Below are 13371 nucleotides of genomic sequence, written 5' to 3' on the forward strand. Positions count from 1 at the left end.
TGGTACTGTGGATTATACATTTGGTTCTAGAAATTATTCTGGCATGATAGATTTAGTCTTGGTTTCATTGGATTTATTTGTTAAGATAACCCTTTTTAAAACATGCCAATCTATTGTAACTGATCATTTTCCTGTTCCTAGGCAGCTGGATATTAAAGTAAACCAGGCCCCTGGGGAGTTAAACCCTGATTTTGAGTTGCTATTATGCCTAATCCAACAATGATGGGATAATAAGATCAGGGAGGAAGTGGCTCAGTGCCTTTGGTACTTACCTTCAAGGCCTTACCCTCTCTGGGCCCTGCATATCTGAAGGATTGCCTTTCTGAATATATTCCCCAGAGACCTCTGCGCCTGCATGCGTGCGTCGACCAGCGCGCTGGCACCCGCATCAATAAACTTCGAGACCCTCTTACTGGAGAAATGTTGCTGGGAGCTTTAACGGTGACAACGCTGGCCCTCATTTTCCTTGCAGCTAAAGCAAATAGTGAGGTTTTATATGTGACATTGTCGACACGGTCAGATATTTTTTTCAGCAACAGAGGGAAAGTTATCTTTTCAGCAACAGAGGGAAAGTTAGAGCCACATAAAGTCTCACTGAGGAATTTGACCCTGTGTTGAGCATAAAGTAAACAAGGAAACAAATAAGAAAATACTCATAAGAAATGAGGTTAACCTTGGAGGAAAAGCCCTGTTATTCTTGGCTGATTTTGGTGTTATCAGAATTAATCAGCCCCTCTGGTGAATCACCTATCAGTTGGAACTCCATGTAGGCATTAGTACTCCTTCTGCAAGATCTCGAGCTATTAAGAATACTCCTGTTCAGGTTGTCACCTCCCCAGAAGTGGCCACCATCAAACACCCTTTACCATACCCACATGCTATGAAAGTGAGCTTACAGGTGCACTTTTTAGCCAGTTACAATAATCAAGCTTCTATTTTCAGTTTTTTATTATGTACAGAACGTATAACCCTATTACAGGCCACAATTTTTTTCAATGTGTATTTTTTACAAAATATGTACCACAGCCCTTTTATACATGTGCAATTCTAAAGAAGCCCTGAGTTAAGCTTTAAAGCATTATTCTTTCCTTTTTTTGCAACAAGAACATTAATGAGACAATGTTACCCTTTTATGGACAAGCTATCATTTAAAAAGAGAGTCCATTTTGCATTTATTAAGCCTAGCTGTCAGCATTGTATAACAATCTGAGCGTAACTGGAAAATGAAAAAAAAGAAGCTGAACTCATTCCACCCCGCTAGTGATTGCTTCTTTTTCTTTTAAATAGTGACACGGGAGTCCACGTCTGTATAATCAGGCGCAATAAACTTGAGAGATTTTCAAGTGCAGCATATTATTTTGTAAGCGTTCAGGTTGAAAGTCATACGTGGAAGACAAACACGGCACCGTCAAGCGACTGCAGTGCGGAAGTTCTCAGGAGGAAAATGGATACGCAGGGCAGGAATCTGAGATGATACCGTTAGGACAAAACGGAACTGCAGGAAACGGAAAACCTGCTTACGCATCGGCTTGTCTGCAGGCACAATCAAAGTCGAGGGAACGCTGTAACACAGGGGTAATCAAACTGCGGCCCTCCAGATGTCCATGGACCACAATTCCCAGAAGCCCCTGCCAGCGAATGCTGGCAGGGGCTTCTGGGAATTGTAGTCCATGGACATCTGGAGGGCCGCAGTTTGACTATCCCTGCACAAATGGTCTGGGGCTGTGTGTGAGGAAAAACGTCAGCCTGTGAGTGGCTCCAAAGTCAGCATGAGAATGTCATGTCCTTTCTCAACCCAACTTGCAAGGAACCAACAGTTTCCACATCCCACTGGCAGCAAAGCAACCAGGAATGGAAGACAAGGCAAAGTGGTTGTTCCTTCACCAGTTAGCTGGTTCCGTGGCTGCTGTAGTCGAAAACGCCTTTCTTGAAGAACGACGAGAATTCGCAAATGGTGTGCTTGGACAGGCTCAGTCCCTCTCTGTTTATATACAGTGGGGATGACTCAGAGTTGAGCATTGCATTGAAGAAACCTCTGAGATATTTCTGGGGAGGAAAAATAATTCAAAATTACAAGCATTGCCCAGTAAAACATATCTTTTTTTTGCAAGAATGAGAGATTTCAAAATCAAATCAATTTATTTATCGTCAATTGACCAGCAAAATCCAACAAACAAGTAAAATATCACAATACATATAGGGGTTATAACAATGTGGCATAGATGATTAATAACGATAATTATAGAATTATAGATAAAAATGTAATATATAAAAATGATAAAATTCCATCGTTATTAAAAGTGCTTTGCCTTTGCAGATCAATGCATGACAAAAAGTTTGCAACCATATATGAAATTCTCTTGTGCTTGTCATCCAAAAGATGTCTCCGTATGAGACCCTCAGTATGTTTAAAAGAATTTTCTAGAGGGATAAAATGTGTTGAGCGGTAGGGCTAACAATTTCTTCTCCACATAAAGTGGGCAAAATAACAGAATATGGGTGATTGATTTCAAAAGCAATTTGCAATACAGGATGGGCATCAGTTGGTTTAAAGATAAACTACACACATTCAGGCTAGACATGATACAGGATCATAACCACTAGTAGCTCGTTAGTCCTTTACTAGCTAGCTCCTTTTTCTGCAAAATGGAATTGTCAGAGACAACGGCCAACACATCTCGAGTACCATAAATGAAGATTTATCGAGACTAACAAAATGGTTACAACAGTGTACGGCAGGGGTAGTCAACCTGTGGTCCTCCAGGTGTTCATGGACTACAATTCCCATGAGCCCTTGCCAGCATTTGCTGGCAGGGGCTCGTGGGAATTATAGTCTATGGACATCTGGAGGACCACAGGTTGACTACCCCTGGTGTACGGCATGAAGATTGACAGAGACAAAATACAAAAACACTCAGCGTGCTGAATACCTTTCTAGCCACGCCTATTCACAGGAACATTTGACAGGTGTAAAGTAAAGGTATCCCCTGTGCAAGCACCGAGTCATGTCTGACCCTTGGGGTGACGCCCTCTAGCGTTTTCATGGCAGACTCAATACGGGGTGGTTTGCCAGTGCCTTCCCCAGTCATGACCGTTTACCCCCCAGCAAGCTGGGTACTCATTTTACCGACCTCGGAAGGATGGAAGGCTGAGTCAACCTTGAGCCGGCTGCTGGGATTGAACTCCCAGCCTCATGGGCAAAGCTGTCAGACGGCTGCCTTACCACTCTGCGCCACAAGAGGCTCATTGACAGGTGTAATTGTCACTATTACTTAATGTGTGGCACATCCCCATGGGAGCTGTCCCAAGGCTCGGTCACATTCCCTGGGGACATACCCTAAACACTGGCCTGTGTTATGCGAAAAGGCCTCTTGCTCCTGTTTATTGAAGAAAATGGTTAACAGAAACAAGGATTTTCCTTGCTAGAACTAACAAGCAAAACAACAAATCTACTTTTATGTTACTCCAGGGGTAGTCAAACTGCGGCCCTCCAGATGTCCATGGACTACAATTCCCAGGAGCCCCCTGCATTCGCTGGCAGGGGGCTCCTGGGAATTGTAGTCCATGGACATCTGGAGGGCCGCAGTTTGACTACCCCTGGTGTAAAAGGCATGGAAACACCACTGTTAGAAGATAATTTTGCAAAACCTCAGCACCCTCCCATCAAACGCTTGGCAGAATTATTGTGGTATCTGAATGAGGTTTTGAAAGAAAGCATAAGAAAACGTCCAACTGCAACAAGGTAATGAAACACATAAACATGAGGGATGCATCATGAGTCAAAAGGGAAGCAGGAACTTAAGCAGCTGCATGGGAAATGGTATCTGCCATGGAAGGATGGAATTTTGCTTGGTTACAGATTGGTGAATGTCAACCGCCGTTGTCTCCCGTGTATTTAGTACAAGACCCTTTGAAAAATGCACTCGTTAGAGAGAGCACTTGACTTATTTGGGAGCATTTCTCCAATAGTCCACATTCAAGTTGATTTCAGAGCAGCCACTCCATAAAAATATAAGAGGAGCCTTATTGGATCAAGCCAGTGGCCCATCTGGTCCAACACTCCGTCACACTTGTGGCAAACCCAGGTGACATCGGGAGGGCCACCAGTACAGCCAGAACTCCAATAGCCCTCCCCCTGTTGTCCCCCCAAGCACTGCCCCAGACATAAGAACGTAAGAAAAGACATGTTGGATTAGGCCAATGACCAACTTCCAAGTGCCATCAGGAGGTCCATCAGTGGGCCCAGAACTCCTGGGTGCCTTCCCGTTGTTGCCGCATAAACACCAAGAAGACAGAGAATCACTGCCCCAGCCAGTGCCCCAGAAACTCTCCCTGCCTGAACTCCCACAATTCTGCAGGGCCTGCAAAAGGAAGTTCATCCACCAGGCATTTGCTTGAGTCCAACTGACCCAACAACATCCACGGGTTTCCCTCAGTCCATGACCTAAAGCAGCCTGACCTCCATGGTCATATCGACCCGCCCCCCCTGGCTAATGATGGACCTGGAGGAGGTGGGAAGAGGAGGGGCCCTGTGTGCGTGCACAGCTTTCTTTCTAACCATATTAGAATCATAGAATCATAGAGTTGGAAGGGGCCATACAGGCCATCTAGTCCAACCCCCTGCTCAACGCAGGATCAGCCCTAAGCATCCTAAAGCATCTAAGAAAAGTGTGTATCCAACCTTTGCTTGAAGACTTCCAGTGAGGGGGAGCTCACCACCTCCTTAGGCAGCCTATTCCACTGCTGAACTACTCTGACTGTGAAATTTTTTTTCCTGATATCTAGCCTATATCGTTGTACCTGAAGTTTAAACCCATTACTGCGTGTCCTCTCCTCTGCAGCCAACAGAAACAGCATCCTGCCCTCCTCCAAGTGACAACCTTTCAAATACTTAAAGAGGGCTATCATGTCCCCTCTCAACCTCCTTTTCTCCAGGCTGAACATTCCCAAGTCCCTCAACCTATCTTCATAGGGCTTGGTCACTTGGCCCCAGATCATCTTCGTCGCTCTCCTCTGTACCCTTTCAATTTTATCTACGTCCTTCTTGAAGTGAGGCCTCCAGAACTGCACACAGTACTCCAGGTATTCTGCACGATCACGCCACTTCTGGGATTTCTGGAAGCCTGAAGAATGTTTCAGGGGTTTTTCAACGGTAAAAAAGTGGAGAAAGGCTGGTCTATCCAATTCCTTTTTGAAGATGTCAATGCTTGTGGCTGCCACCAGAGCCAGTAAATGCCATGTGAATTCCACATAATCCGTTGGCTTTGTTACTGTTAGTTTGCATTAAAGTTCTCAGAGATTAATCATGCTAATATATTTTTTGTTTTTTTTAAGTTGACGCTCTAACTATTTTCTTGGCAAGCGTAATGTATATTTTATTCAAGTCTCCCACAAGTTGCATTAACATTCAGACTAGGTTTTTAAAAAAACAAAAAAACAAAAAGTTGTATGAAGAAATTCTTTTAAGATGAATGCCAGCGGAAAAGGAGGCAATTTAAATCAGGGGACAGATGTGGTGTCAGCATTCATCATAATTAGTTCACAGAGAGTGCAATCACATACAGACACAAAATGATTAATCTAGTTTTTCTGAATGCAGAAGGCACTTTGAAAGCCAAAATGCTAATATATCCTGAAAAAAACTGAACTTCAGAGCACTTACACACCACAGAAACAGCAGAGAGCATAGAGTGTCACTGTTGGCCACCTGTTCAGTATATTAAAAACCATTTTGGAGAAGCCTAAATTAGCCTTAAGATTATGATGGGTCCTTATAAGTTCTCCTGTAGTCTTGTAGCACCTTGCAGATCGATAAGCAGAGAGAATAGGGCTAGGTTCACACAGGGAAGGTATGCTTCTGCCGACCTGAGGGACACCCCAGATTTGTGGAGAAATGAGAAAACCTTTTTAAAAAGTGTGGGAAGGTGGTTTAAATCCCACTCAAAGACAAGTCAGGAAGTGGCCAGGGGAAAGAGCAGGAAAGCTAGCTAGGAAAGCAACCAGCGTTCTGTTCCAAAGATCCAGAGAGGTTGCTCTGATCACAATTCAATTCAATTCAATTAATATGCTCATAGACCAGCCAGTTTCCAACATGCAAATATAAAAAAATCAAAACAACTGTTTGCCTACAAAGCAAGAGGGAGATATACCTCTTGCATCTAGGTATTCCACGCTAATAGCTATGTGGGCAGTACATTTGGAATTGACAAATTCCACTCTTTATATACATACTTCTAAGTATATACTAGATCTACTTACTAACAACCAAGCAAGCAGCTGGACATGGAGAAGGAGAAAGAGCCAGCTCAGGAGCTACTGGTGATTGTTTCTTTCTTACAGTGTGTGAGGGCAGTATGTGAGTGTATACAGGTTGCAGAAGACTGAGAGCTGTTGTTGTTTTGTTGTCTGTTCCTTGCCTGGGTGGTGGGACACTACTGCTAATCAAATTAGCTGATTTGCATTTAGTGGCAGTTTTGCGTGGGGCTGACTGCTAGTTCCACCTTCTGCTGGGTGGGCCTCTGTGCTATAAAAGGCTCTTGCTGAAGAGCTCTTGGCTTGTGGATCATGCTAGGGGACTCTGTAAGTATTCCAGAGTTGCACAAGGGGTCTGGTTCTTCCAGCAATGGAAAACCAAAACCAAAAAATGAACACAACCCAAACTTAACAGGTAGGAACTCAGAAGTTGAGCTGTACAATAAAATAATGTAAAACTTGTTGATTATTTACTACTAGAAATTAAGCCCGCTGTGAAAAAAATACAGCGGGCGCTAGTGGATGGGGAGGAAGAATGTAGGAAAGGGAGGTAGAAGAGGGAAGGAGGAATGGGAGGGAGAAAAGAGGGGAAGGGTTTTGTGAAGGGATGGAAAGAAGGGAGAAGAAAAGGAAGTAGGCAAGGAAGTAAGACAGGAAGCCAGTGAGAAGGAGAGATAGAAAGGCAACAAAGGAGATGGAGAAAGAGAGGAAGGAAAGAAGGAAAGAAGGCAGGGAGGTAGGTAGAATGGGATGCGACAGGGGTGTTTGTGAAGAGGCAGGCGGGTGCAGGGGCGAGGGGGAGGGAGATGGGTGTGTGGGTAGGAGCAGGGCCGGAGCGTGGGGGAATCGCTAAGGCGAAGGGGGGGGTGGCCGGGGGAAGAGCGGTGTGTGTGTGTGGCACAGCCTTCTGCCGGTCCCAGGGGCACCCTTGCAGCGTCCTGGACTCTGCGAAGGTGGCCTGGGGCCGGCAGAAGGCTCCTGAGTAAGGGACCCAGGGCGGGAAAGGAGCAGGGGTGCTGCATCTTTGATGCGGCATCCCTGCTCCTTTCCCTACTGGGAGGAGAACCTGGGCGCAGGACTCACCACACAGCCATCCTTCTGTGTCTGTGTGGTGACTCCCCGGCCGGGCCAAGCAGCCAATGGGGAGCCGGGTGAACTGTGGCTCCCCATTGGCCGTTTGGCCCTGGATGGACACTATGAGGTCCCTCTGAGTTTCTGGCCCTCCGAGTTTTTATCCTGGACAGAGTCCTTTTTCCTCCCACATTGCCCTTACCCTTTTATTTAATACCGCTGGAGCGGTTACAGATAGTGCACAATTAAAAACAGAATAAAAATTTCATAAAAACTATACAGAACTAACAGCACATTCAAGACCAAACGCTTTTTGACCCTACTGGGTCTTCCTCAGTGGTCAGAACTGTGATAATACACTCTATATAAAGTATCTATATTAAACTCTTTATAAAGTGTAGCTGAGTGGTTGAATGGAATCTGTAAATTATGGCTTCAACCAATATATGTAAATTTTATCACCTATGATATGTGCCTTTGGGTCACCACTCTTCGCTATTTAGAAATAATAAGAAATAAGAAAAAAATCATGTCCCTTCTTCAGTAAATGGATTTACTTTCATTGTACTCTATTCAGCCCCTGTTCAGGATTCTTTGTGATTTCTGTTTCTTAACTGAACAAGCTGCTTGATTGGTTTTTTTGTGAAACTGGCTGCAGCCAACATCTACTGAATTTTTTCAGGAAATGTATGGTTTCTGCTGGGGAAGATACGGACTTGAGGCCACCGTCAACATAGAAGTCTCATTGTACAAAACATCAGATGTCTTCACCATACTCATCTGTACCCGCTGTGCTATGCACTGCAATCCAGTTTGCTACCATCACTGAGGATCCATTAAAAAAAAATATGAACACTCATTTGATATTTAGTGATTTGTTGGATGTGTTGTTCATCGCCAAACCACAAGAAGCATATGTAGTTGCAATGATGTTCTCTGACAAGAAAGGTGTAGAACAGGGGTAGTCAAACTGCGGCCCTCCAGATGTCCATGGACTACAATTCCCAGAAGCCCCTGCCAGCGAATGCTGGCAGGGGCTCGTGGGAATTGTAGTCCATGGACATCTGGAGGGCCGCAGTTTGACTACCCCTGGTGTAGAACATACACTTGATGTCGGCCATGATGGTTATAGCTTCCTTTCCGAAGTGGATGAGCTTGCCTAGCAGACTGATGGTCAGATCTGGTCATGTAACAATTTTGTTTAGCAAGAGTCCTTGGAACTGTGCACTGGAGTCAAATACTACTCTTATTTGTCCTGGTTTTTGTGGGTGGCATACTCCAAAAAATGGTAGATACCAACATTCTTCCCCACTTCTTAGAGGTGGGGCAAGTTCTATGTGGTCATTCTGGAGCATCATGTCCATGAAGTCCACAAAGTGAGCCTTCATCCCAGGTTTCCTTGTTAAGACCCTGCTCAGATTGAGGAAGTAAGACATGGCTTGCTCATGGTTAGGGTTGGGCGCTTCAGTGTCTGAAGCGGCTGTTCGTGCCCAAAGTAGCCTGCGCATGCGTTTGTGCGCCAGGTAGTATGCCGGCATCTCCCCTCTCCTCCCCCCTCCACCACAGGCTGCTTCGGGCCGAAGCGCTGAACCCTACACACGGTTGTTCGGCAGGGGCTGTCTGGGTGTGAATGCATATAACATACATTATTACATACATATTTAAATCCATCCATATAATGTGAGCGGGTCTCAGCTAACTTTCAAAGCCTTACCTATCCAAGAATCTCTGAGAGGAAAGAGAGAAATGTTCTGAACAACTTCTTTACTGAGCGGGCCTGTGCAACTTTTGCCAAGCTCTAATTAGGTCAAGAGTGAAACTGCAGTCATTTAAAAACTTATTACAATTATTATTTTAATAAGGTTGTTCTCTATTGCTGGCCTAGCACTTGTATGATGTATAATATATCAGGAGAGACGTCATTCTAATGTTTTCTGCACCATCTCACACAGTGGTGGCCTCAAAGGGGTTTCTAAAAGGCTCTGTGACATAAATCTTAGTTTAATTTAAAGTTATTAAAATTATTAAAATCAAATATCTTTTTCTTTTCTTTCTTTTTTGCAATTCAAGAGGTGCTGTAATTGCTCATCTGGAGGTGACATATTAATAGGGAATGCAGCTCACTGTCACTATTCTCATAATCTTGTTATAAATGGCTACAGCCTTTGAAGTCAATGGCCATATATAATTAATAAAGTTTTTCTCTTTAAAAATAGTTACATACTTGCACTCCTTTAAAGTTTGGGTACTACAAACAATGACCAAAGAAGAGACAAAAGTTAGGCTGGCCATGATGAGCAGTAGGTTCAGAATAGACAGAAGGAAATACTATTTTACGGAGAGGACTGAAATGTGGAATTTGCTGCCAGAAGTGTAGTGATGGCCACTGAAAGAAACAGCTTGAAAATGGGATTAGACAAATTCATGGAGGATTAGTTTATCATAGCTACTAGCCGTGGTGGCTGAAGGGAACCTCTGCATTCAGAGCCACTAATCCTCTGAATCCCAGAGCCAGGAGGCAACCTCTGTGCCCTATCACTGGCCCTCCAAAATAATGGGTTGGCCAATGAGTGAGATAGGATGCTGGACTAGATGGACCAGTGGTCTGATCCAGCAGGGCTCTTCTTATATACAGTATATACTCGAGTACAAGCCGAGTTTTTCAGCACATTTTTTCATACTGAAAAAGCCCCCATCGGCTTATACTCGAGTGAGGGCCCCACAAGGGATGTGCAGCTTGGCTGGGACAAAAAAAACCCCAAGGCATGGCTGCCACTTACCTTGGCTGAACTGACTGCTTTCGTGCTTCAACTTGCCCTCTCTTTGTTTGGGCTTCCCAGGCCCTGGAACAAAGGGAGGGGTGAGTGGGGGATAGACTAATGGCTGGCTGGGCTCCCTATGGGAGGACAGGCCAGCCAATCACTGCAATGCATTTTGCAGTTGCAAATGTATTGCAATGCTGAACTTGCTCTGGAAGCTTGTAGGAGGCCAGCCAATCATTGCAATGCCTTTTGCATTTGCAAATGTATTGCAATGATGAGCCTGCAAGGAAGACAAGGGGGGCGGGGCTGGGAAAGTTAGCCTACAGAAACACATGTTTTTGTGGGAAAACATTTCCTGGCCAAGCATAGAAGGTTTTCCGTTTTGAAAATCTTCTGTGTTCGGCCAGGAACGTATAGAAGGCTAGGGGACTTCTTACCTGCCTTCTGTTGCTGGCCTCCTGGCCCGTGCTGCTCTGTCAGGTAGAGTAGACTCTTACAGTCTGACTCTCAGAGAGTGTGCTGCTGGCTAGCTGGCTGGCTGCTGCGCTCAACACTGGAGGATCATTGCTGGAGAAGTCATCAACAGTTTCACTGAGGGTCTCTGATCTTTTTTTCCAATTGCCTTCACATTTCTTCTTCCTCTTCTTAATCACTTCTTCCAAACTATTCTTTTGGTTTTTGCAGGTGGGGCAGGGTGGGTTTTGGGGGTTCTTTGAGATTTACTGTTTCTTTCTCCTAGTGTTTCTTTCTTCTTTTATCTGAGGGGCAGCATTGTTTGGCTTTTCTTCTTGGGGTTGTGTTCCTTTTAAAAGTTGACTTTTACAGTTCTTTCTTTCAGTGTTCAGTTTTACACTTCTTTATTTCAGTGTTTTTTCTGGGGGGGGGGAGGGATCTGTTGTTGTTGTTACAGTTGTCCATTTTCCCAGTTTAGTAGTGGTTGTACTTGTTGTAGTAGGTTGCCAAACTTCGGGTACTGTTGTTCTGCTCTGGTTTGCTGGCCTGGGGGGGGCACTGTTTGGTTCTCCTGCCAGAGCTGTTCTCACAGAGCAGTTCTGCCAGTGCTTTCTCAGGGTGTCTGGCATGAGGAGAGGAAAGGAAGGCAATTGTAAGCCACTTTGAGACTCCTTTGGTTAGTGAAAAGCGGGGTACAAAAACCAGCAGCTATTCATCCTCTTGACTTTTCTGTAGCTGTTTTTTGTGGGGAGGCTGGATGGGAGAGCCTGTGATGCTGGAGCATGGATGAAGCACTAAGATCACCCTGAGCCCCTCCACCAGAGGACAGTAGGGCAGGTTCACACGATAATCCTGCTGAGGAGGAGGAAGGTGTCCATGTGACACCCCCCTTGCTTTCTGATGCTATGGATGGCAGTGAAGACAGCACTTTGTATTAGAACGACAGCGGTGATAGTGACAACTGCAAACTCAGTCTATGCTGATAACCTCACACCAGCTACAGCCAAAGCATTGTTTGGACATACAGATGATGGTGAAGAATGCAGTTTTGAAGGATTTTAACTTTTGCCTTTTAGCTTGGTTGCTAATTGAGCTATGGTTTATGCAGTTTTAAAGTTATTGTTGATACCATATTGTTCTTGTTGACCCTCTTTTGAAATTAGACTACTGTTTTTCTATGAAATAATATTTAAAAAGCATTTAACCTTTTGATTACTCAATGAACTTATTATTTTATGCTGCATTTCCCATTCTCGGCTTATAATCGAGTCAGTAGGTTTCCCCAATTTTTTGTGGTAAAATTAGGTGCCTTGGCTTACGTTCAGGTCGGCTTATACTCAAGTATATACGGCATATTCTAGCTTTATAAAGTAGCCTTAAAGTCATAACATTATTTCCTCCCTGTTGGTTACAGTAAGCAGTACAATACACCTAATGCAGGGGTAGTCAAACTGTGGCCCTCCAGATGTCCGAATGCTGGCAGGAGCTTCTGGGAATTGTAGTCCATGGACATCTGGAGGGCCACAGTTTGACTACCCCTGACCTAATGCATAAGCTGCATGACATCAAGAACAGTGACTGCACACAATTCTATTTGAGAGAAAATACTTATTTAGCAATCTGGCTTGTGATAGCTTTTCAAAAGCACTGAGTGGCATGAGCTAGCATAAAACAGTGAGAATGGAGGAGAGATGAAGCAACAAAGATGAGACACAAGAGCAGCGGTTCCCAACCGCCGTAACGCCGTGACCCCAACTGCAGTGGCAGCTCATGTCTGTACAGGTGTGCGTGCAAACGCATAACAATCTGGAGGCGGCCTGGACGTGGCCAGTGTCATGGCTCCACTGCCACCGGTTGCTGCCACCTGCCGCTGCCCATCACTGCCGCTCCCTGTGCCAGTTGCCACCGCCACTACCAACCTGTCCTGGCGACCCCACTTGGGACCCCAAGGTTGAGAACTACTGCACAAGAGGAACACGTTATCAGATAACTGGGAGGAGTGTAACAGGAGAGAGTGGTGCAAAAAACTGCAGACATGAAGCTGAGTCAGACCACTGGCTCATCCCATTCCGTAGCACCTACTTTGACTGAGATGAGCATCTAAAATGCTGGGCAGAACGAGATGCATGTTTAACTGGAAATGCCAAGGATGGAACCCCAGGCGTTTGTTTACCAGTGAATAGCACTCAGTCCACAGTATAAATGAATGAAACTATGAAGCTGCAGAGACAGTCCCACCAAGCCCTGTCCTGGTTCTCCACAAATGGGCATGGTGATAGTAGAAAGGGACGTCAACTGTTGGCAGAGTCTGTTGGCAGTGCCTGAAACTCAGGGGCTGATCCTGGCAAGACTGTCAGCTCTGCCTCTTCCTCAGTTTGGCAGGGTAACAGCTGACTGAGGCATGACAGTAGGGTCACCAACCTGTTTGTCCAGTCACAAATCTGATGGAATCTCCAAATTATGATTCAAATCCACCCTTCCATCCTCCTTAGAACTGAGGGTGAGAACTATCATACGTGGTCTTGATGGAATCAACAGTGATGTGGAGGGATGACTCCAGCACTGAGGATGATATTGATCCTGGCCAGAACATGGGAGTGGTGGGCATTCAGGACAGGCAGGAGACATAATGGTATGGTTATGGCTGCCATGGGAATGGTGAGTAGGGTTGATGCCAGGCTGTTGGATCTGACTGGTCCATGCAAGTCGGTATTGGGCTAGCAAGTGAGACTTGACCCAGAGGCATCTGACATGGATTGGTGAAGTGGAGCACGCTGAAGTGGTCCCAGGAGGAATAGCAGGTAAGCAGTTTGGGTGATTGTGGTGTCCAGTG

General features: G+C 45.2%; 1 protein-coding gene across 2 annotated transcripts in view; it reads right to left on the reverse strand.

The window, feature by feature from the left end:
- Positions 1–1672: 1672 nt before the first annotated feature.
- The window catches only part of KIF16B (kinesin family member 16B), a 185175-nt gene continuing 173476 nt past the window's right edge, over positions 1673–13371 (reverse strand). For both annotated transcript variants that reach the window (XM_077316503.1, XM_077316492.1), the window contains one exon: positions 1673–2046. In XM_077316503.1, the coding sequence (XP_077172618.1) occupies positions 1888–2046 (159 nt within the window). In that variant the 3' untranslated portion in view covers positions 1673–1887. The remainder of the gene's footprint in view (positions 2047–13371) is intronic.

The sequence above is a fragment of the Paroedura picta genome, chromosome 1, assembly GCF_049243985.1.
Source record: "Paroedura picta isolate Pp20150507F chromosome 1, Ppicta_v3.0, whole genome shotgun sequence".
In the NCBI taxonomy this organism is placed as follows: Eukaryota; Metazoa; Chordata; class Lepidosauria; order Squamata; family Gekkonidae; genus Paroedura; species Paroedura picta.